Below are 25,134 nucleotides of genomic sequence, written 5' to 3' on the forward strand. Positions count from 1 at the left end.
GAAGCCTTAATAGGACAAACATTCATACACATTCATGCAATCTAGCCTTACAATATTTTACTCAGGACTTCACCTTTTAATTCCTTTGCAGAGCAGTATTTTCTCCCTCCTTGCCCACCAAGAGCTGAATCTAGAATCTACTGTTTAGAAAATACACCAACAACAGCAGTTAAAACATGGGGCAAAAATTTTTTCTGTATTATACAAATAAAAAAAATACTCAATTTAAAAATGGTTGTCAAACAAGAGTGTACGGTGTGCAAAAACCAAAAAAAATACCTCAAACGAGAAAAAAACCCCAAACAACAAAAAACAACGCAACAAGACTTATCTGGACCCAAAATGGGGGGAGGGAGGGAAAAGAAAGCTCACTTCCTTTCATTAAAAATCAGAGTGAAACATCTATAGTTAAACAACTTTATTAACATAGTCAAGCAGTGATTAACATTCACATCTATTATGTCACATCATACAAATGTAAATACAAAATTACTACAGTACAATATATATTCTCTGCATGATCCAAAATATTTGGTGGCCCCAAAAAACTCTCTTTAAAATTCAGCAGCTTATCAAAAATTAAAACCATATTCTATTTAAAATGAAGATCTGTTAGCACAGAGTTAGACTTCAAGAAATATCAATTTAGTACAGTTTGAGAAGTTGCAGGAGGATATATTTGAAGGACACATTCTAACATAGTGTGGCAAGTACAGAAACATCAGATTTAAAGCTTTTAAGCATAACTCATACAACCTAAGTTGTCAGCAGAAAGATCCAGTTATTTATAACTAAAGCTAATACTAAATTATTGCACCCAATGTTAACAGGAATATTAATTGTAAAACTGCCTTATAATATGAAGTGAAGTCATTAACCACGTTTAAACATCTCTTCTCACAGATGATAATCTATTAAGTAAAATTAATTACACAGTATTGTCTAATTATTATCTCCATAAAAATCATCCAATCTTAATTTGGTTATATATCCACACAGGAGAACATCAATAAGGGAATATGGGGAAAGTACAGTGAAACCCCTTTATGAGGCTGGTATTAGGTGGGGACAAACACTGCCTTATAGGCTAACCATGTTATAGTAGGCTTTAAGGAAGATAATTAGATTTGCAAAATAACTAACTCTGCGTAATACCAAGCCATAGTAAAAGGGGACTCTATGGTAGATGAACAAAAATTGTTAACGAAAGGGAAAATACTACTTTCCTAATTAGTGATACAATGCTTGGCAAATAGATTTGGTTTGGTTTTAAAATGTACAAGAGGTGAAAAAAACACCGTTTTAACTTCCCTCAAAATCATGCATACAGTTTTTTTTTTTTAAACAATACATTCTGGGATACAAATCACAATAAACAATTGCTATAATTAAATGTATACCTTAAAATTAATATGCATAATAATTAGGCATAAAGATAAAGAATCCTCTACATATAAGTAATACCAATGGGGGAAAGGTCTACAGAAGACTGAAAAAATTAGTCACATGTCACCCGGAAAGTGTACAAGTGAATGAAACTTTTATGCAAAATTTAAGAGGCATTAGAAATATCTCCATATTTAATACAGTATGAAATGTACTAAAGTAGGTATACAATGCTCTTGCATGGTATAATTACTAGATGATATTGTTACACTGCTCTTTATTGATCTGATTTTTCAACTAGATTATCCCTTAATCTGAAGACCACAGTTTTAAGATTCCAATGCCTACACTTCAGTAACAGTACTAGTAGCAACAGTTAGTGTTTTCCCCCTTGTAATATTTGCAAAAAAACCCCAAAAAACAAACAAAAAAACCCCCCCAAAAAACACCTCAATAAGCAAAGCTGTGTGTATTTTATTTAAAGTACTACTAAAGGATTTAAATTGCAGTTATGCATGGTACACTTTTCTCTTGGGAAGAGTGTCTTTTGCACCGTTATCTGTTAATACATTCAATATGAATAATATAATTATATGAAGCAAAAAAACCCACTTTTTTCTTTATGGCGAAGGACTTAAGTTAAATTTAGACTAAAGGGCTTAAGATATAGTTACTTTAGTTCTGGCATTTCAGCTATGCAGGGTAATTTAATATAGGACAAAAACCAAAATCCATTTTCCTATCTTGAGGGTTTGGCGAAGAGGACCAAATTAAACTCACTCTCAAGGTAAATCTGCATGCAAAAAGCTTGCCAGGAGGGATCTTGCCCCCGCTAGTCTGCTAGAGTAAGGACTAGAAAATCCGACTAAATGCAAAGATTCTTCATTGAAATACACTAAAAAAACAAAGTTAAGTATGATGACCCCTTATAAGCATATGTCACCAAAGCAAAAAGGATACAAGAGTATTCACCTGAGATAAAACTTGTATCTGAATATTCCATAACTGAGTAGACAAAGCATTTCAATAGAGGAAAGTCAGTTGAAATTATTTTAAAATATACATCTGACCCTATTTTACAATATATGCCATTTAAGCAATTCAGATCAATGAAAAAGTCTTAACAAAAAAATCACAGTGTTTATCAATATGTTAATTACAAAATGTATGCTACTTATTTCGTTTTTAAGATGTAATGGCTTGGTTAAGTATCTTAAAATCTATTCTTCTGAAACCTAACTTGCGTCACAAAATCAAGTAGCAATAATGTAAAGCATCAGAACTGGCTCTTCAAGATTATTTACATGTTGATTATTTGGGAAATAACCAACTAAAAAATATAAAAAAGTGATTTTTTATACAGTATGAAGTTATTAAAGAGATTAGACAATACAAAAAGCAAAATTCTTTCCTGAATAATGAATTCTGTGGCACTAAGTTCACCTGCTAATGGACTGACTACAACACTGAACTGCCAAACATGCATTTAAATTATATTAAATACACTTTCTGTTTCCAACTTAGGTTGATCAGCAGCTTTTGTTCTGTTAGAATCCTTCAAAGAGAGAAGCTTGAACAGGAAAAAGAAGGCATATATAAAACAGTAAACACTGACCTCCTGAGGTTCCTACAACATAAAAATATTCAAGTAGAAAATCTACATCACTTAGCAGCGGCTATTTCTGTAGTTGAGCACACTAACAGCACTTTAGTGTGTAAGGAGCAGATGAAGTAAGCCGTGCTTTAAGCATGCCAAGAGGCAGAAACACTGGAATGTAACAAAGACAAACACAAGTTCATAGACATTCAGTCAACATTCAAAACTATTAAGACTACACCACAAGAATTAAGTTGCTTTATATATCCCATGATGTATTTTTATCAGAATAAATGCTAAATCAGAGCTTACCTCAAAAGAAAACTTAAATGGCTTCTGCAAATTCCTATGCTATACTATGTATCTGAAATATAAATTAGGGAGAAACAATAACCTCATGGAGGAGGGGACACACAAAAAACCCAACCCAATCAGGTTGCCAGTCGTGTTTACTTAATTTTACTTTCTATTTTTAAATTAAATTTCCTTTTAATTTAAAAAGTTAAGTGACTACAAAAATGGGCACATTCTTACGTTATCTCTTACTTGAAAACCAACTTTTAATCAAATAGGTGACAAACTGCTTTTCAGTCAATACAGAGTTGTCAATCACAGGTCCAGATAACTTTATTGAAGGTTGTTTTTATATGTTTGTTTTAGTAATAATATGTTTAGAGAAGCATTTTGCCATTTTCTCCAACTTAAATTTTACTTATTCCAGAATACTAAGGTAACCACCCATATTAAATTCTAAAAAATATTTGAAAAACTAGACTATCAACTAGGATTTAGGGATAAAATAGCTACTCTAGTCAGGTTTTGAAGACTATGAAGCAAATTTTGAGCTTCCAGCGAAGCCAGGTACTAGAAAGCAAAATGCTACATACCCTTTGGATCCAACTTATAATTAAAAACAAAACAAAAAACCAAAAAACTGGACATTGTAAAATAGGATTTAATTTCAGGCTCTACAGACTGAAATTTGCAAAGCCAAAATAGAGGAAAAAAGGTGAAAGAACATGTTTAAAAAAATACACACATATACACACACACACAGTAACAAAAACCTTTTCTGCATGCTACCATGCATCTGAAATTTTTTGAAACGGTATTTTTAAATTCACACGCATACAGCTCAAACTTCAGTGCAATGGCTGTATCATTCAACACCTTTAGAAGAACAGAACCATGCAAAGAGGAGCAACTGCTTATAAAAATGGTTATTCAGGATTTATTCTGCAATGCAAAGGTGACAAACTAAAATATAAAAAGGTTGTTATGGCTTAACATTTTTGTTGCAGATTAAATATGCAGCATTGAAAAATGGAAAGGTGTGGCTTCACCTCTGACCAGCAGAGTTAAAAAGAAAAAAATCTCTCCATTTTCCTTCATCATCATGGGATACACTGTTCAGGCAATCCGAATTAATAAAGACTTGCACTTCCATATGCACACAAGATCAAGTGTACCAGTTAGGATTTCACATTCACAGTATATAAGAAAATACACATGGAAGGAAAAGTAAAGGGTTAACTTAACAAGGATTTATTCACAGGAATACATGTAAGTAGAGAAAAATAACAGAAAAGCTAAACAAATGAAATGAAGAGGATCCAAACCAACTTTCACTCTGTAGCTTTTTACTTGCACCCTGTGTGCATATATCTAGGGCACAGAGGGCCACCAACATGCGCCAATACAGTGTAGGAACCCTGCATTACATCCATTAACTTAAACATATCTTTAAGATCATGCTTTGAACAAAAAAAAGAAAGCTTAGAAGGCAATATGTTGAGTGGGAATAAACATTGAAATATAGCAATCATGTCTTCAACTTCTACAATTGTCTTTATGTGCCAACTAACATTTACGCAGCCTCTTACAGATCTTTTACCATGTATTTTAAATTTTAGAAGTTTTGATAAAATCACTAGTAGTATATAACCATGCAGAAAGCACATCACACTGACAGCACAGAGGCAAAGATTTTGCACAGGTATATCAGCTTTCCACATTGTGCAGGTTACACACAATACAATATCAATCTTACTCCTAACAAGATCCTAAAAAGATATTTCAAGGCCTAGCTGTAAACTACAGTACTTTATATCTATATTCTTAGTAAAAATAAAAAATCCACAAATCTTCAAAAGGAATTTTAAATGCAGGGCTATATTGAATTGGTAAACTGCAACACAAACTGGCGCCACAGAGGTAAATGAATACCAATCTCACTCTATGCAATGCAAGCATGCTACTTTCCCACTAATTTAAAGTACTTTCAATCACTATGAGCCAGAATGCATGCCTGAACCTTAAACTGCACTTTAAAAAGAACGTCTTGGCCTAGAAATTAAATCTAATGAAGTACAACCATCAAATTATATCCACTACATTAATGTTTTAATGCAAAATCAAGATGTCAATCTTTAGTCTGATATGCCCAACCCCATTTATTCCTCCCTCCCTGCCCACCCCACAAAGGTAAAAGGAGTGACTCATTTGGCATTTCACAGGGTGCTTCATTGTTTAAATTTGTTTTGTTTTATTTCCAACTTTTTTGGGGGTACCTTAAATTGTAACTTCCAAGAACCTGTTTCTACTATGGGTAGGCAAGCTGATTTTAATTCTATTAGCTTCATTTGTGTAGTTCTTCATCAGCATGCAAAAACAAGGCCCAACACGTGGGAAAATTTATAAAAATCTTTCAATTAAGAAAAAAAAAGCTTCTTTACTGTTTGTAACCCCCCATTCTTAGGTTTCCTTTATTGTACGCTATAGAATTTTTCCTCTTTCTTATCCCTATGCATCATTTATGTGGTTCTTGTTTTGGTACAATTCCCCATAATATTCCAGGATGTACTGTTTTGTGAGTAGACTGAATAGGTTTTTTGTTTGTTTGTTTTTTGTTTTTTTGCTTCTTCACATCCAGTGCGGAGTTGTAATTGGAGACAGATTTCCACCCACAAAGGCTCCAGATGTTAAAACGTTTCCCAACATCGACTTAATACAGTGACGGCAACACCTCCCTCCCGCCCCTCCCAGTAGGGTTGGGATTGTACTGTATTCCCTACTGGTTTACCCTTCCCCCCTGTAAAGGGTAACATTTTCCCTGGGTGCAGAGGCTCCCTCATAGTCTCCAAGACTGAAGGACCTGTAAGAAAACAAAACAAAGCAATTTTATATTTTAACAACAGTTTCTCTTAAAGCCAGCGAAACACGAATTTAATTAAGAATGCTATCTCTAACCAGAGAAAACAAAAACTGGACAAATTGCCCAAGATCATGCCAGCAGTCACTGATAACCCATGTTAGTACCTTCCCCTATGGCTTTCAACAGTCATCTGTGTCAGATATGAAAAGTGACACCAAGCTGAGGACACGCAGAGACGTGTGGAGCTCTACGTTACACAGATGAAATTCAGTGGATGCCCTGTAGGATGCTATCAATCTAATTCTTTATTCCCCAACTGGTTATTCCTCACTTGTTTAACAAGATGCCTTACTTTTTGCAAAAAAATCAAGTAACACTTTCTTTAAAACAATCCTTTAACTTGGTGAGAATGAAAACATTATTCTTTTTTCCCCCAATATGTCCAATATTAAGCAAACAAAAAATCTAATCCATCAAAAAATAAAGGAACATTACATCTTACTGGTGTCTGATGTTCTAGCTTAGAAGGCACTAAAGGTGCAGGGAAGCCTGCTTCCCCCTGCCTGCCTCTCTGCCTACTTGTGATCTCTGTCAAATAAATAAATAAAATCTTAAAAAAAGGTAAATTTTAACATCTCCTTCTAGATGTTCCTTATAAATAATTCTTTTGACCCTATCCTACACAATTGTTTCGTATGTTCTCAGACCTCTTGATATTCCTGTAAAGAACCTTTTTAACACTAGCAGTTTTAATGATAACCACATTAAGAACAAAAATCAGATCACTAAGATATTGTAACCAGCACCTGATGCTGGTCCTTTCACAACAAAAATCTACTAGCCACTCAAGCCAAATACGGGGTATATATGAAGACTGATGTGGATTCACAGAGAACGATTAGCCCATCTGTGGGAAAGTGCAAGCAGCACCTTTTACCTGCCTCTGAAAAAAAGCAGGAATTTCACCCCTAATTAGGAAACAGGTAAATATTTTAATAACTCATCTTAGAACATGATCAACTCAATAAATCAACATAATTGGTGACATGACAGGGATACGGAAGTTACCAAATCTGCAAGTGCTAAAGACTCAGCTCACTATTATATCATCTCTCAGGCCCTGATGTTAAGAGTCATTCTCATCCATTACATTCTCAGGATTTAATATAAAGACAATTAAACACTATTTCAAAATGCTAAAGCCATAAAACAGCCACAAGTACTCAAAACTACAGGGGGGCAATACACAAAGGGCTCTGAGATATTCCAGAGGCTGCAAGTCCATTTTTACTGCCTTGTAGGTTATACAGCATGCATGTGGAAACCTTTCCAGGTTTAAAATCTAGCTCCAAGTAAATGAGCAGGAGAGCAAACAAAAACTCCAACAAAGGATATAATTAAATTTGGTGGACATCTTTTGGACACACACTGAGTACATTCTCTGAGCCCTCCAGTCAATTATGTCTCAGTTCATGTTAAAAACCTAAAGAAGTGTATCCTTATTCACTGTATTGACCCATATTCCTAACATTTATTGAGCCAACTTAGTGTGTTAAGTAATATACTTAGTTCGGACATCACATATAGTTTTAATCTTCAAAATAACGAAAGAACTGAAGCTATGAGATCAGGATTGTTAGTCTGACTTAAGTACAGAAAAACTGAAGGAACAAGAGTCCAAATGGACTTACTCCTCTACTACCCCAAATCCAAACAGACTCATCCATTGTCCATTTTAAAATACAATGCAGGTCACATGGTAGGTGCTCAATAAAATATATGTTGAAAAATGAATATTAAATATTCCCATCTGCTGAGCCCAAAACTAGTTGCAATTCTAGCAGGTTTTTCTCAAAAGTTCACAACACAGGAATCCTTGATGTATCAGAGACTACAAGTTCACACTTCAAAATAATCTTTACCCTACCAAAGTAAATGTGGGTGACTTCTTACAGGGCAAAAATTTTAAAAATGAGGATTAGTTTGTTGAGTAATCCAAACAGCATACCAATTGGGTTTTCTTTTTACTCAAGATTCAAAGTAAAACGATGCATTTTACCTTGCTTGCTAGTTTCTAAAGAAAATTCTCTAGCTTTAATTTTAAATTTCAAGGCTAATATAGCCTGAGTTTTACTCAACCTCTGTAGAAAACATACAGCTTTTATTCTACTCAGTAATTTTAGATTGCAGACCTAAGTTTCTTTAACCTGAAAAACTTCCACAAACTTCTTAAAACTTACCCCTAATTATGGGACTGCAGCTTAAGTGTATGAGATTAAACACCGTAAAAAGCTGCAAGACGCTCTTTTAAGGGAAGCGGAAACTGGTCAGAGAAACGCCTCCAATTTTCATCCCCAACTTGATTTTTAAATCCATGAAGGATCTGCAAAAAGTGAAAAGAATCATTAATTCATCACTAACAGGAGAAAAATTCCAATCTGCATAGCTTTTGAAGCAAAACACTACTGACTTTGTTTTTCTAAAATTTTATCAATTTTAAATCAATGGTTCTCAAACTTTGTTGGATGCTATACCACTACATGTCTTACCTAAAAGCACCTCATAATATATTCTAAACCTTGGTTTGAAAAGTTTAGAATTCAAGCAAGTGTCCTAGTAACAGATGTATGCTGAGCAAACTCTGACCTACCACTAATGGCAACAAAGTACAGAATTCATCCAACGGATAAAATTTTTATGTCACATTAAGTTTTTTCAAATTGGAAATATATAAAGCTTTAAGCTCATGCCTGCAATCACAGCTGACTAATTTTAGTATAAGAGGATTCAAATGGGTAACAACATTTTATCTCTTATTTTGTTATAGCTAAGTACTGACTGGAATGAATCCAAAGGGACACTACTAAAACAAAGAACTATATAGACTTAATCCCCGTGGAAACCATTTCAGATTTACTTTATTCAACAGTTTACATTATACTCCAAATCTCAGTCAGCTGTCTTTGAAAATATATGCTGCTTTGGGTAGGTGGGATGATGGGACATCAATCAGCAGTATTGCTTGAGAAAATATTTTTGAAGTGGGTGCTCTTCTGATACAGAGTCACTGTTGTACCTTAAAAAAAGATCAATATAGATAATCTACCAATATTGATTCGAAGCAAAGAGTCTAGTTCTATATGAAATGTAAATGTAATTTAAACTTTCCAAGTAGTCTTGAAATAGTCCCAAGATGTTTATCATGGAGACTTTATAGTTACCTTACCTTACAGAACATGTCTCTCAGATCATCTTTTGGGTTAATCCACGATGCAACAGCATCACAAAAAAATATAAAATCCTGTAACAAGCAGGAAATACACCTTAAGGTTGTTACTTGTCAAACACAGCAAAACGTACCTATCATGATAGAATCCTACCTCAAAAAATTTTTTAAAAAATCAAGTATGATAAGAAATTATAAAATAATGGCTTTCCCTATTATTCCACCATCAAGGAACCTCTACTCATTCAGTTTATATTGGAATTTAACGCGCTTTTTAAATTTCTTTTTACACCACAGAACCTCTGTCTAGTATATATGTAGCACCAACAATGGAATTAAAGTACCAAATGAGCACCAATCTTAAAATCTTAATTAATTAACTAATTAAATTACAAATTAAAGAAACACATAAATTCAATAATCTCACAATTCTAACTGGCCTAGAAAGAATTTAAAGCAAGTTAAGTATATGTCAAATAAGCTTGATTGGAAGTATAGTAATTAACAGATCTAAATTTCAGAATGAAATTTAAAGAAAATGACCAAAAGCTAGAAGAAAAACTAATTATATAGTTATAATACCTAACGCAACCCAACCCAGAGTGAACAAGAGAACAAAAAAATCCAATGCTCAACTACTAGAAAAAACTGCATTACTCTCATGATAAGAACAAGGTGACAAAAGGTATATGCTTGAACTGTTTAAGTACTTTTTGATCTTGACTATCATACTTCAACAGCAGTTCAATAGAGAGCACTTAAGATTATTGCTTATGTTCTAATGTCAACTATTTAAAATTTTACTAAAGTCAGAGAACTTTCTTAATTTCAAAATTTACTGACTAAAGTATGTGCATAAAACACACATTTAAGCAATTAAAATTCCAGGTGCCTGAGGTTCATGGTTTTTTCAAATTATGATTCTTTTTCTTCCAAATATCAAAGTCTCATGTTAAAAATTAAAATATTTACATATCTAAAATTTGTGATGAAAATTTAAACATAAAAAATAACACTTAAGATATTTTCTTCTAACCACATCCAAATAAAATACATAAGAATTAGTACAAATCTTTGCTTTTTAACAAACAATAAAATCCTGATGGGAAAATGTTTCTTCTTAATATAATATACATTGTATCAGATAACTCTAAAACACATTTAAGATGACATAAAGTTCTTAAGTATTAAAAAAAAAACAGAATCTTAATCGCAGGAGGTTATTTTGCAACTAACTAGGGACTATTTCCAAAGATAGCATGGGCTTGTTTTGATACTAAGTTATTGTTTTACAAATGTGAAATAAGTCAAAAGACTTGTTCCATTTCTAATTTACAAGTTTTCAATGAGCATCACTACATTAATTTGAATTTTTAAGCTGGTGATTAATAATGTTTCTAAACAAATTAACAAACAGTCATTAACACAAGACAAGAGGTATCAAAGAGTATTGACTGAAAGATGTTCAAAGCATGTGTCTCCTGGAAACGAAAAGTTTTCTTGACATTTTCTTGACAACATGTCCCATAATTTCTTTTCCTTACCATTCACCTGCTGAGTAACCTGGGATACTTAACCTAGAGTTCCACAGCCTGCATTTTGTTGATTTCATACACATGGTGTCAAATCAACATGTTCCTCCGGTGTGTGTGTCTTGCAAATTGACTTGGATCCAGAGGTTATCAGATTCATATCTGATACTTCCGCCAAATAATTTTTTAAATGCTAAAAATGTCCAGATACTATCTAAACTAAGGAAACAAGAGGAGTAAATCCTAACCTCTCCAAGTTATAACAGTTTCAATGGTTAATTTGGTATTCTGTTTTGTTAACTATTGAATTTCTAAGTTTAATTCTAATTCCTTAGGTCACTCTCTTATGTGCAGACACCTGAAAATTCAACAACTTGATACTCAACAAAAGAAGGCATGTACAAGGGGCGCCTGGGTGGCTCAGGTGGTTAGGCATCTGCCTTCAGCTCAGGTCACAATCCCAGGGTCCTGGGATCAAGCCCCGCATCGGGCTCCCTGCTCAGCGGGGAACCTGCTTCTCCCTCTCCCTGTGTTTCTTTAAAAAAAAAAAAAAAAAAAAAAAAAAGGGCATGCACAAAGTGGAAGATGCTGCTCCGGCTTAATCAGAGTCAAGAATATAACTCCAGTACCCTAATGTGTTATTTATTCCACAACAAAGATTTAGGAAGTCATAAACAAGCATTATCATTTCAAAATATTAAGAAGTATACAACTTCTTAAAAACTAATTTGTTTTGGGGTGCCTGGGTGGCTCAGTGGGTTAAGCCCCTGCCTTCAGCTCAGGTCATAATCTCAAGGTTCTCGGATCGAGCCCTGCATCACGCTCTCTGCTTGGCAGGGAGCCTGCTTCCCTCTCTCTCTCTGCCTGCCTCTCTGCCTACTTGTGATCTCTGTCAAATAAATTAATAAAATCTTTAAACAACAACACATAATTTGTTTTTATTACATTTGAAAAATATGTAATATGATACTTTCATAATTAAAGTGTTAAAATAATTCACCCTTTAAAGTTTCATTATTCAGAAGATTAGAAGTTAAAAATCTTTGTGACATCTTACTTGGATTACTCCACTGGGATTCACACTGATCATGGTACAAATCCCACGAAACGCTGAATCCTTTTCCTCATTGTCCCTTATGTTTCTCAGAGAGGTGCACCTATTAAATTATAGAACTGAGATTAGCATTTAAGTAAAAAGCAGGTTCAATCACAATACTAATGGACAGTATTTAATGGAATAAGCACACAGTATAGGTAATGTTTATAGTCAAAGAATTTTCATGAAGTTTAAGTTTCTCATTCTCCCTGTATGTCTGGCTCATCTTCTAATCTCAATATAGTGGAAGCCTTGAAATGCACATTTTCTTATTAATAGATTGCATCTATAAAATGGACAGTTGATTTTAATCTCCCATTTAAACTTAATGAGGCTGAGCCAAGAGTATGTTATGAATTTTTAAAACTGTATTATGACTTGTATTCCATTAAACACTACTAAAAATGACTTGAATTGAAAGATTATCAATTGAAAGAAGCAGAACATAGGATATACTGCCACAATATAAACTATTATTACACAACTTATGGTGTAGATGTTTAACTTTAACATTAACAAGCAAATAAGTTTTTATACATAATGTAATTTAAACATGTATTTCTTAATGCAATCCAAGTTTTCAAATTAATTCTAAAAAAAACAATGCAAAAACCTAAATTTATAGAATTTGCATGCATCTTTATTTTACTGGTGGATATTTAAATGCTTTTCATGTATAATCAAGCTTTTTAACACAGCAAGCATGTGACAATCTTATCCCATGCATCAATTAGTCGTTAGCCACAACATAAAATAAATATACATGACGATGCTACTGAAAAACCTCACAAACCTGATAGGACAAGATTAGTCACATGGTTGGCAATGATTAAGGATTGTGATTTTTGTAACCAACTGAAAATATATCTAAAAGTGAGATAGAAAGAGAAAGAAAGAGTGAAGAAAAATGAATTAAAAAAAAAGATTGAATAATACACACCAGGGTCTTATAAACTGCTGTAGCATGGGGGCCACCTCTTGAGGACAAACGTAACCAAGACGACCAATTGTTATTGCTAAGGTAACGCAATCACGGTTATACACCACCAAACGCCAACCAAGACATGAGCAAATGAGGGGGAAGGAGAAAAAATAAAGAAAAAACAACAAATAACTCAGAAACAGAAACCAACAGAATTTGTGTATGATAATAAACATAAGATTTCACCAGTGCTGTTTATTACCACCCCCTAAAATAAGGGGCAGCAACATATATGGCATACTCTTGGAAAAAGGAAAACAAAAGGAATTAAAAAAACTTTAAAGATTGAGAGAACACCAAAAACCATGATGAAGTGCTTTTCTCGCTCAATCAAGAAGAAATTCTGTTAATAAAAAGATGAGCGATTAAAATGCATGGATTTAGATACTCCATTCAAAGCCAGTTGAAATTTCAGAATTTAATAATGAAATCTATGTTTTTTCCCCCAAGAATTATTAGTAAATGCGAATGATTACATTTCTGAATTGTTTACTCAAACACAGTTCTCAGAAGTTAAAAGTTGAAATTTCTTTACTTCTCTACGTCTTTTTAAATAAGTGATTTCCAATCTTTCAAAATCATCTAGAAATTTAATCGCAATTTAGGTAGTTCTGTTTGTTAACATTTCTAAAATGAACCAGTGGATCATTTGTTGCCTGATATCAAAATCAACCATCAAATTTTAGGGGTTACATTATACACCGAATGAATGAATTGGAAAGTTGCTGTGCTGTTGTCAAATTCCATTCCAATTAACCTTTGATGGTGATGATCATGGTAACAACTCAGATAATAGCCCACTAATTTCAAACCATTATTTGACATTAAGAAAATTTACAGTCCACTGTAATGATGTGAAATGTGGACAAAAGGAACAAACACATAATCTTTGCTATAAAAGGCATAGCACAAAATAGGTAAGACATTATACTGATCACATGCTAGAATTTTACTTAAAAATTTCGAAGTGGGAATTACTCAAATATATTCACCATCAAAATTCATTCAGGAAGTCCTTAAACTTAAGAAGAGCTAAAAGAAGTTGCAACTCAGAACTGCATTCTGCAATTCAAAGGTACATACATATAAATACATTTATACACAACGGGAAAAAAAATACAAACAGAAAACAAACCATAAGGTGCTTTAATGGTGTTCTCTCAAAAACTTACAGGTTAACCTTTCATAAAAAAAGGGTGGGGGAGGGTAAAGAAAAATGTTTAAGGATTACTTGAAGCAAACTACACAGATAATACTAAAATCCAGCAGATTCATATGAAGCAAGAGAAAGAAAACCTATGTTCAAAAGACACAAACTATGCAACATTCTCATTAAACAGGCAAGTATGAACAATCCAATGAAACATGCGATAAAGCAGATGATGGTCCACTGAAAAAGTTCAGTGTAGGATATACTAATTGGAAAAACAGCAAATAACTGCATATACTTAGAATTGGCTTTATGAAATATTAAGAAGACAGTAATTAAGTTGCTAAAATCTACAGACATTAGCCACTGACAATGGTTTTATTTTTGTTAATTAACACCCACTTCCCCCTTTTGGATAAGGAATAATGGAAACATTTTCTGCAGCCACTTGTGATAAGATTAATCCAGTGAATCCCAAGTGCTTTTTAATCATATCAACTTAATTTGTCAACTTGATGGGCATTATCAACTTCTTGGTTTACAGTAAAATAATAATTAGAATATAAACTTACAAATAAAGCCAATTTGTTAAAGGAACAAATTCACAAGTTGATATCCCACAAGAAACTTTAATATACATTACATTCAACATTTATTTGCAGTTATGCATTCACATTTAAAAATAAATAGGAAGTTTCTTTAGGTTCAACAGTAATTTTATAATGGCAAGTGTTCCAAATCTGAATGTCATGTATCGGTACTGCATTCTAAAGAGATAAAAACCTGACAAGATTTCATAACCATCCTAATACATAGGTTTTTATACTTTCAGCAAGAAAATCTAATTCACTTCATGATATAAACAGTACCCATACAGCCAAACAGCTATATAACTGTTTCTTAATTCAAAGATTTCCTTCCATACCAATAAACATATCAACTTTAGTCACATTAAAATATTCACCTTCTATAATTAAATATAAAATTAAGATGCCTTTGAAAACAAATTTTCTTATTTAGAAGACCTTATTTTAATCTTCACATAGTATTTTGGTAAAACCCTCACTATGAATATATTTACTGGAATTATATCTTAGTTATATAGAGAAAAGGATGTGCCTGATTGAAAACAAAATTCACATCTTTTATCATTATTAACAAAAATCAGGGCAGGTGGAAAAAAAAAATCACCCTGAAATGTGTTCTATAGTATGGAAGGTACTCTTTAATATCAACATGCTCTCTATAAATGCAAGAGAAACAAGCCTCCTGAATAAAAATCCCATAAAGTACTGCCTCAAGTTCCCAATTTGAAGGAAAATAATACAATGAAATACAAAATACACATGCCATTGTTAACCAATTAGCCTCTACACTGATGTCTATTTTTGGCTACAATTTTGTAGATTAAAAAAAAAAAATTACTTCCCAGCTGCCAGTTACTCTCTGAATTAATATAAATTAAAATTCATATTGTTCTATAGTTATTTTAGCTGGGGTCCATTTGAGGGAGTATTTAAACACATAATAGGGGAGAAGTGTTTTTGAAAGTCTCTGAAAATTGGTTATGCAATACAGTTAAAACAATACATACTGTCATTAAAATCTCAAACAGCTGTTAATAATAAGCTGGGTTTCTAAAGCTAGTTTTGCTTTGGTTTCTCTACGCATCTTAACTTTAAAAGGCAAATAGTTTTCTCTTCACCATAACAGTTCAGTCATATGGTACCTGTATTCTCTAACAACGTCTTTGGTGTGTTGGGTCTGTTAATGATTTCTACAAGCTGGTGCAACACCATAGGAATATAAGGCTGCATCTCTATACCTAAATCACCCCCAAAAGAGAAAACAAAGAGAAAAATTTGAATGTTAAAATATCAACATAAAATATTTTGCTCCCTTTATTAACTGTGACATAGGTTAATAATAAATACTTATGCATAAAACTCATTTAGGTTAAAAAGAAAAAGCAATTACAAAAATACTAAGGCATCTAAAAATTTACAGTGCTTTTAAAAGGGGAGAAAGATCTTACCCATTTGAATGGAGATTTCTCCAATTGCCCATGTGGCATTATTGCAGACTGAAATGAACTCTGGATTTAGGTTGGTTCCCAGTATAGGCATGAAATCAGCTAGAAAAAAAATTTTTTAACAACTATGTAGTGAACTTTTCAACAGCAGTGTATTGTGCTTCAAAGAAAATCTACTAGGTGGAAACTGAAATCTAGGCAAGAAATACCGATTTTTAAAAGGTTTTGATAATATTTAATTTTAGGAAAGTAAAAAAGGCACTATCCGGCCACTGAACTTTCTATGAAGTAGACCAGGAAACATTACTTTTGGTCTATTTTAGGTATCATTAAAATGAGTTGGTCAGAGTAATCGCTCTTATCATCAGATGGAGAAAATTCAAATTAAAAATGAGGGAAACGTGATATGACTTTCTTCAAAATTAGTTTTTCACACGCACAAATTTTTAAAAAAAAATCAATGATTTTGGCTTTTAAAGAACTTTGACCTTAGTGTTCAGATTGTGATCTCTAAATATCATTTTCCACTTAAAAGGAATGAGGGCTCCCAGAGAAATGTCTCATTGCAGGCTAAAGGCAGGAAATGTACAAAACAATCCTGGACTATTTTGTCATACCAGGAAGGACTAAGGAGCCAATTTGATTAAGCTCCCACTGCCAGTGGTAGGACAACTTGAGCATCATGAATTCATACTGACACTCAAAAAAGAACCAAACACAAACAAAAACTGAACTCTGGAACACAATATAGATACCTGTGGAAGATGCTGGGAATCAATTCATTATTTTGAAAACTGGTGAACAAAGAGAAAGAATCAAGTAATTATCCTGCCTCCCCTATATGGTTTGTACCTCATGGTAATAATACACAGTTATGAGAAATGTCTCTATGTATGTATTCTCACTGTTAAATCAAGAATTAGAGTAGCATCCTTTTTTTAAATCCCCAGTAAGCTTTTTAAAGATTTTTATTTAATTATTTAAGAGAGAGCAAAAGTGAGAGAACTCACAGAGGGAGAGGGAGAAGCAGAATGGCCACTAAGCGGACAGCCCAATGTGGGGGTTAATCCCAGGACCCTGAGATCATGACCTGAGCTGAAGGCAAACGCTTTACTGAATGAGCCACCCAGACACCCTAAGTTAATAGACTTAAGCCAGAGTTTCTAAATCTCAGCAATACAATAATTTTGTCTAGATCATTCTGCCTCTGGGAGAGAGCAGTGCACATGAAGGACACTGTATCATGTATTTGATCTTTAGCAACATTCTTTGCCTCAACTTACTAGGTACAAGTAACATACCTCCAAGGTTAAACAAAATGTCTCCAGACACTACCAAATGTAGTGTTAAAACTGCCCCTGGCTGAATAAACCCTGATCTAGAAAATAACCATCATGGCCAGTAACATTAAAAAAAAAAAAAAAAAAGAAAGAAAGGTAACTAGACACAGTGTACCTCCTGAAGATACACATGGTTTGTAGTCTGGGGAGAGAAAAAAAAAAAAAAATCCTTCATACAAGTTTAAATTCATAAAAACTAAAGCAGGTGTTAAGTATTGGTAGAACAAGCTTTCTATAAAATAAGAATTCATTATACTTTCATTTAGAGTAGTTAGGCTTAAACCTGAGGGTTTAGCAAAGCATAATTAATGTTATTACTCAAAGTTCAGAAATACAGTTGTTATTCAAAAGCACACTGTGAATTGGGTCAAGTTGGTCAAAGGGTACAAACTTCCAATTATAAATAAATCTTGGGGTTGTACTATATGACATGATAACTATATGACATGTTAACAATACTGTATTGTATATTTGGAAGTTACTATGAGAGATCTTAAAAGTTCTCATAATAAAAAAAAATCTTTTTAGTACACGAAGTCATGGATGTTAACTAAACTTACTGCGATTTTGCAATATATGCCTATATCAAATTAGGTCATATAGCCAAAACTGACACATGTTATATGTTAATCATATCTCAATAAAACTGGGGACAGAAAGCTGAAAAACCCAAAATACAACTGTAACAAATGAAAAAATCATTTCAGATCCATGTTTTAAACCATGGTCCAAGAAATCGTGTATTTTAAGAAACTAGGATCTAAAATGCTGGGATATAGATTCTAAACCAAAAGCCATTTAATCCACGATTTTGAGAGCATTTCAATTTACGTTATTCAAGGAATCCCTTATTGTTACAAAAGGCTAAGACAATGCTGTAATGTTAAAACAAAAGCAAATTGTTACTTAAATGCTTTGGAAAGTTTCCTATGATATCTGAAAAAGTATACAGGTTTATGAGAAAGGCTATTATTACTTGTGGGTGCCTCTAACCCCCGCAAAAGAAGGTTACTCCAAAGTTACCAGTAAATGAGCATATGGTACCAAGGTTACACAGGTAGCATGTCCTTCACACTAAAGTAATATTTTTCCAGCTTTTCTCCAATCATACCATAACGAGTGCCTCATGAGCAGCTCAAGTGATCATGAATTAAAGGGAGCAAGGACATTCTCTTCCTACCTGTTTCACTCAGAGCAGCTTTAACTAGTATAATATGTATTTATAAAAGCTGGGATTCCATGACTTTTTATTTAATAATAGAGAAATATAACTGATGTAAAACTAATGTTAAGCACATCATAGCAGTAGGAAATGTTCATACCTATACAAGGCTTAACATGCTGAAAGCAAGCTTTTGTCAGGTCACCTAATAAGGCGAAGGAACTCTGTCGAACTTCTGGCATTTTATCCTACAAGGAAGAAGAAGAAATTAACCACAATGTGACACAGAGAATCAGGTTTTAATACATTTTAATTTAACAAGTCTCACCTGCATGCACTGATACATTAGTGTTAGAATGTTACTTCGGGCTACTAGCTGTTCAATGTTGCCTCCAAGCCCTTCAGCCAGGCCACTGAGTAAATCAAGAGCCACTATCATAAAATCTTTATCAGGAGCCTCATACTGATCTGGTTGAGCATTGTTCAGCTGAAATTAGACAAAGGTTTAAAAAAACTTAGTTTGAATCAATTAGATAAAAAAAATTTGTATACGTTATGTGTATCCTTAGAAAAATGCTTATGATGTGAGGGAGAGTAGATGTAACTATTTTTTAAAAAATACCATGGCTTGTGCAAGAGTCTTCTGTACTAGGTTTACACAACGCTGGTACACAGGTTCACAGTATGGAAGGAAACCAGACTGCAGGGCTGTGGCAACTGAAGATAGGCACTAGAAAGAATAAAGGAAAATGTAAATTTCTGGACATACTTAAAATTATGATAAATGCTTACAAGAGTACTCAGTAAGTTTCTGGTCATTTGTGAGCCTGCTCCACTATTCTACAATAGCAGGTTATCTTTTCAGAGCTCTCCTCTTTGGATGCCACTCACTGTTGTTCAGTTTGTGGAGGTTTCCTCAAAAAAGTTTCTGTAAGGAACATTATCCTTGGAGAACCAGATTAGGTATTACATATGCTTATTTTTTTCATCAAATGTAAGATATTTATCCTTTCATGATTAATGATATGGGTGGACTTTTCATGAGGATACCCTGAGCGCCTGTCTGAAAGTAAATCTATTTAAGTATAATGATTTTTGTTTTGCTGGGCCCAGAATCAGCCACTGTTCTTAGTCATGGAAGTTTTTACTTCTCTGGCTAGGGACAAAGAAACCATGGCAGAAATGATGACCCCTGTAAGGACAGGGGAAACAAGAATGGCAATGACTGAAATGGCTCTACCAGCATCAGTTCATTTAAATTATATTTGATTGCATGTTATTTGAATAACATGTAACTATCAAACTTCAAAATGGACAGAAAGGGTATGAAGCAAAGTCCTTCCCTTATCAGCACCAAGATTCAATGCTACTTCACATATTCCTAAATGTGTGTATATACAGTAGTTATATAACACACAAAATAATTTAAACTATATCAACTGTCATGGTATAGCTATGTATCTATATAAAGAAATGCAATTTAATAGAGGACATATAAGCTGATATGGAAAGATCTCCAAGTTAACTGATTAACACTGAAGCAGAGCAGGTGAGAAAACATGTAATATAATCCTTTGATGACCTAAAGAAAAAGAAAACAAAAACCAACCAACTTAACACATCCATTATGGGTTTTCTGTTTAACAGTATTTCTTAGTATGGAAATACCATAATTAAGGGCAGTTACCTACTTATTCCGGAATTTAACATAAGTAATTCAATATGTACATCTATTAACATTTTACTCATCACAATTTCCCACATTTTATATTTACAGATGTATTTTAATGAAACATGCTATTAGATTAACTAAAGGTTACCAGCTTAGCATACCTCAAGTAAAGGGAAGAGATCTTTATCTTCATCCTTTAACATGTTCCATTTCTGGATCAGTGGAGGCATTAGCATCTGAATATATTCCTATTTGTGAAAAACACATAAAGCTCCACTATCATATATCATACAAGTCCTTTTTGGGTCTATGAAAATTAAAATCCATTTAGAGTAATTGTTTAAAATCATTACAGAATGCATTTTAAAGACTCAGTCTGCTCTCCTTAGTGCCTTTTAAATTTTTATTTTCTGCTTTTTTATAACCTTGTTCTATTTTTAAGTCATCGTATATCCTTTTTGAAATAAAATGTATACAAGTATACCACTACCCAAAAATTATTTGATCAAAATAGGGATAATCTGTGTTAAGTTTTACTCTGAATTTTTTAGTCCTCGAGCTTTTAACATATAGTATGGTTCTTGCTGTACACTATGTTATAAATGACAGGTAAACTTACAGAGGCATTTGTATAAGAAGATTCATAATCATTTAAGCATCTTTATTTAAACTTTAAATCCATAAATAAATAAATACTAAATAAACAATGGTAATCATGTAAACAAGGGGCACAGATTCCAAAGGGTCTAACATATTCAGAAAAACTCTTTCCAGCCACCTGCACAAAATAAAACCAACCAACATCAAAGCAAACCCACAAACCAGTGTCTTGCACCAAACTTTAACTTCTAAACACAATTTTTTAAAGCCTTCATATAGTAATCATAAACATGTCATCTATTCTTCTGCTGGGAATTTTGAACGGGAAATTCTATTACTTAAATCCTATTCAAACAAATCCAATTCCATCATACTCTTCTTAACCCTATGAAAAACAGAGTTTGACTCCTTAGTCATACACACATACTTCTTCTATACCATTATTCAGTACTTCTAACTGTCTTATCTCAGTGTATGTTTGTTCCCCCCACACCTCTAAGTTCCAGTGAGAAAACAAAGATGTCTAAATGTGGTACTCTAAAGCTTTAATATTTATAAAGTGGTAGATAAAAATACTTGGAATTAAGTAAAAGCTGAAACCCACAAGACCTTTATCATCCCTTTTCTAAAAAGTGTTGGTACATTCATGTGATATGCTGATATGATTTCCACACCAAGAACATTATTTACTTTTAATACTATCTAGAAAGTAAATGTTTGCTGACTTAAGATCTACCTTCTTAAAGTAACCAACACTAGTTAGTGTTCACATCTCCCCAATTTCATTTCCAAATATATGTTAACCTTTTGGTCTTAAAAATGGTATGTATTTTTTTTCTTAATAGTTAATCACAGATACTCACTGGTTTGTTTAAATGATGTCCTACTGAATCTGCTAAAGTTCCTATGGCATCATAAAGAATGAGCAGGTTCTTATGCTGGTATTTACTAAAAGCGAAGACCAAGGTATCAAGTATGTAAGCAAGGTAAGGAACAAGTTCCGTACAAGCCTCCTCTTCTAAGGTAGCAAAGGCACTACGGTTTAAAAAAACAAGAGAGAGAGAGAGAGAGAGAGAGAGATTATTACTGCTGCAGTTTATCAGAGAGATAGGAAACCAAGTTTGTAGTATACAGAACATCTATTTATACTTTATATGCCTATCTCCATACCTCACCATACTAGAGGTTCATTTTTATTACTCATTCCCCATTTCCTATCACTTCTTTCAAAGAGGCTGTCACCCACAGGCATTTGCTTCACTATAATAATAACACCTAAAATTATTGTTGGTTCTTAATATTCAGTCATTCAACAAAGTGAGCAGTGTCATGACCTCCTAAATGTTTCCCTTAGCAGGAGGGGAAATGGGATGATGCAGGTGGTCAAAGGGCACAAATTTTCAGTTGTAAGATTAAATCCTGAAGATCTAAAGTATAGCGTGGTGACTATAATTAATAATTCAGTGTTGTATACTTGAGAGTTAACCATTCTTACCACACAAAAGACTCACTTATGTCAACTATGTCAGGTGATGGATGTCTTAATTATCTTTATCTTACTAACTGTTCCATAATATATGTTTACCAAGTCATCACGCTGTATACTTTTACATTTTTAAAAAAAATTTATTTATATATCTGACAGAGATCACAAGTAGGCAGAGAAGCAGGCGGAGAAAGAGGAGGAAGTAGGGCTCAATCCCTGAGGTCATGACCTGAGCCGAAGGCAGAGGCTTTAACCCTCTGAGCCACCCAGGCGCCCCCACGCTATACACTTTAAATACATGGATTATTTTGGTCAACTTTTCCTCAGTGAAGCTTAAAAATGTCGGTCTAAATTCTACACCATGCATTAGGATGCAAAGTGTGTTATTACAAACTTGTCTTATATATGGCTTACCTATTAAGACAAATTAAGACACAAAAAACAAACACTCCAGAGTCTGAGTAGTTACTTCAATTTTGGCCTAAATTTGTCTGGATTCTAAGGTGTACCTGGCTCTCCATTTCTAAAATTAAGGTTTGTATTATTTTCTCTTCTACCCACTCAGCAATTTCCCAAAACAACAGGCTTAAGCCATTTGTTAGTGAAAGCCCAGTCTTAAATTGTTTATGTATTTCCTTTACAGCACTTGCCATGAATTATAATTATACAGTTGTTTAGTATTCTATACTAGCCTCTAAATTTAAGATGGCAGGGACTGTAAACATAGCATTTAATATAAGCCTAATGACTAGGAGAATTTAAAAAAAAACACCACAAAACACCTTAAGGAAACCAAATATAATATGTATCCTCCCCTCATTAAAAAAAGTAGTGCCATTAATACCAAAGCCCTTTTGGTTCAATGTTCTTTCATCTTATTAAGAATTAGAATGCTTTCAGGTGTTTTTGCTTCTCATATGGTAAAGAGTACAACTCCACTTAAATTCATTTCCCTTTTTTCTTCTTATTAACAAAGTCAACAGTAAAGCAATTCTAATTAAAAAGTTAAGAGCTGTAAATATGTCAGGCCTTTTCAGAACACAAAAGGTTTGTTCCAGAAAACTAGAATATTTATAGTAATGAAACTAATTGCTAATCTGATAGAAAAACAGACGGTCCCAAACCCAAACGACACACAGCTACTGGAGAGGATTCACTAAGTGAAAGCTAAGGCATTGTGGGACTTTCTAGCTGATCTTTAAACTAATGATGTGAGTCTGGTCAAACTTTGTTATTCCTTCAAGAGCAAGACCCTCACTATCACCACTCTAGATGTCTGCAAGAATTACGATGAAAGAAAATTCTACTGTTATCATAGGCATAAAGAAAGGAAATGAGTTGAAGGAACAGCTGACACCTAGTTGACTCACATTTTGATTTACAGAATCTACAGGTAATAAAAGCTCCATTAACAGCTTAAAACCAACATTCCACCACAAAGCTGAAAATTAGTTTCTCACTGAAATACCCACTCCCCTTTCCCACAATCAACAATGTTATGGATTTGTCCCACCTGCAGGCAGCTTCTTGTACTCTCTTGTTGCTGTCAAGGATTCGCTTTAGCAATTCTGTCATTAATGGCTTCAGGTACGTATCAGGGGGTTGGCTGACTACCCAGTGTGCATAGCGGCTAAGAGTCCAGCACGTTATGGAACGCACAAGAGCCTTTTTATCAGAGAGGCACTGAATAAGGTGGGGAATGAGCTCAGGCAGGTACGGAATCATGCCTTGCATACAACCTGAAAAAAAAGTAACAAATCTCTCAGAAAGTGCTAAAATTCAGTTAAAACAAAATTATTTCAGTTGAATACTAAACTGATAAATGCAGCCATGAAAAATATTCAGATCAAAAAACCAGAATATACTGAGATCACCTCTATCCCAATATTCTCTAATAATCTGTTCCAAAATTAAAAAAAAAAAAGAAGAAAGGAAAGTTAATTGGTCCTAAGTATCTTCTAGTAGTTAGGAAAGCTCGTTTTACTTCTGCTACACAAATTACGGCTTTCAGAAGTGCCTACAAAATAATTCAATTTCTTGTATATACACGCCTATCTCCAAGACAAAGTAACCCTTTATGGGGGTTGATGCAACTCTCCTACCATGTTTTTAACACTTACCAATGGAGAAAATTGTTTTTCTAGCAGTGTCCCCACTGCTTCTAACATCAGCCTTCTCATTCTGTTCCCTTTATTGTAACAGAAGCACTTGTAAAATATCATGATGGGTTTAGAAGTAAGCCTATGGCTAAATAATAATTAACTGGTTCAAGGTAAAAACTTATCCTGACAGGTGTTTTGTTTTGTTTTTTTAAATTGCATTCTTTTACTCTGAGTGAGGCTGAACATCTTTTCATGTGTTTAAGGGCTATTTGTCTACCCATTTTTGTTAGTTATCCATTAGTATCATTTACTAATGCTGCTATTTAGGTATTTTTTTTTTCCAGTTCATTCCTTTTGTTTTGTTTTGTTTTTTTAACTTAAACTCAATTAACAAACATATAATGTATTATTAGTTTCAGAGGGAGAGGTCAGTGACTCATCATTCTTATATAATACCTGGTGCTCATTACACCATGTGCCTTCCTTAGATGTCCATCATCCAGCTACTCCATCCCCGCCTCCCACCCCCAGTCTCCCCTCCAGCAACCCTCAGTTTGTTTCCTATGATTAAAAGTCATAGGACTTATGGTTTGCCTCCCTCTTTGATTTTGGTAAGA

The 25,134-nt window shown here is 33.6% G+C and overlaps 1 protein-coding gene across 2 annotated transcripts in view; it reads right to left on the reverse strand.

The window, feature by feature from the left end:
• Positions 1 to 403: 403 nt before the first annotated feature.
• The window catches only part of TNPO1 (transportin 1), a 93,013-nt gene continuing 68,282 nt past the window's right edge, over positions 404 to 25,134 (reverse strand). For both annotated transcript variants that reach the window (XM_045999203.1, XM_045999204.1), the window contains exons 13-25: positions 23,929 to 24,154; positions 21,793 to 21,964; positions 20,491 to 20,577; positions 19,280 to 19,387; positions 18,986 to 19,144; positions 18,818 to 18,905; positions 16,159 to 16,257; positions 15,853 to 15,948; positions 12,932 to 13,007; positions 11,953 to 12,052; positions 9,364 to 9,438; positions 8,378 to 8,520; positions 404 to 6,137 (exon numbers count right to left, since the gene is read on the reverse strand). In XM_045999203.1, coding sequence (XP_045855159.1) covers positions 8,413 to 8,520; positions 9,364 to 9,438; positions 11,953 to 12,052; positions 12,932 to 13,007; positions 15,853 to 15,948; positions 16,159 to 16,257; positions 18,818 to 18,905; positions 18,986 to 19,144; positions 19,280 to 19,387; positions 20,491 to 20,577; positions 21,793 to 21,964; positions 23,929 to 24,154 — 1,394 coding nt within the window. In that variant the 3' untranslated portion in view covers positions 404 to 6,137; positions 8,378 to 8,412. The remainder of the gene's footprint in view (positions 6,138 to 8,377; positions 8,521 to 9,363; positions 9,439 to 11,952; positions 12,053 to 12,931; positions 13,008 to 15,852; positions 15,949 to 16,158; positions 16,258 to 18,817; positions 18,906 to 18,985; positions 19,145 to 19,279; positions 19,388 to 20,490; positions 20,578 to 21,792; positions 21,965 to 23,928; positions 24,155 to 25,134) is intronic.

The sequence above is a fragment of the Meles meles genome, chromosome 3 (assembly GCF_922984935.1).
Source record: "Meles meles chromosome 3, mMelMel3.1 paternal haplotype, whole genome shotgun sequence".
NCBI lineage: Eukaryota > Metazoa > Chordata > Mammalia > Carnivora > Mustelidae > Meles > Meles meles.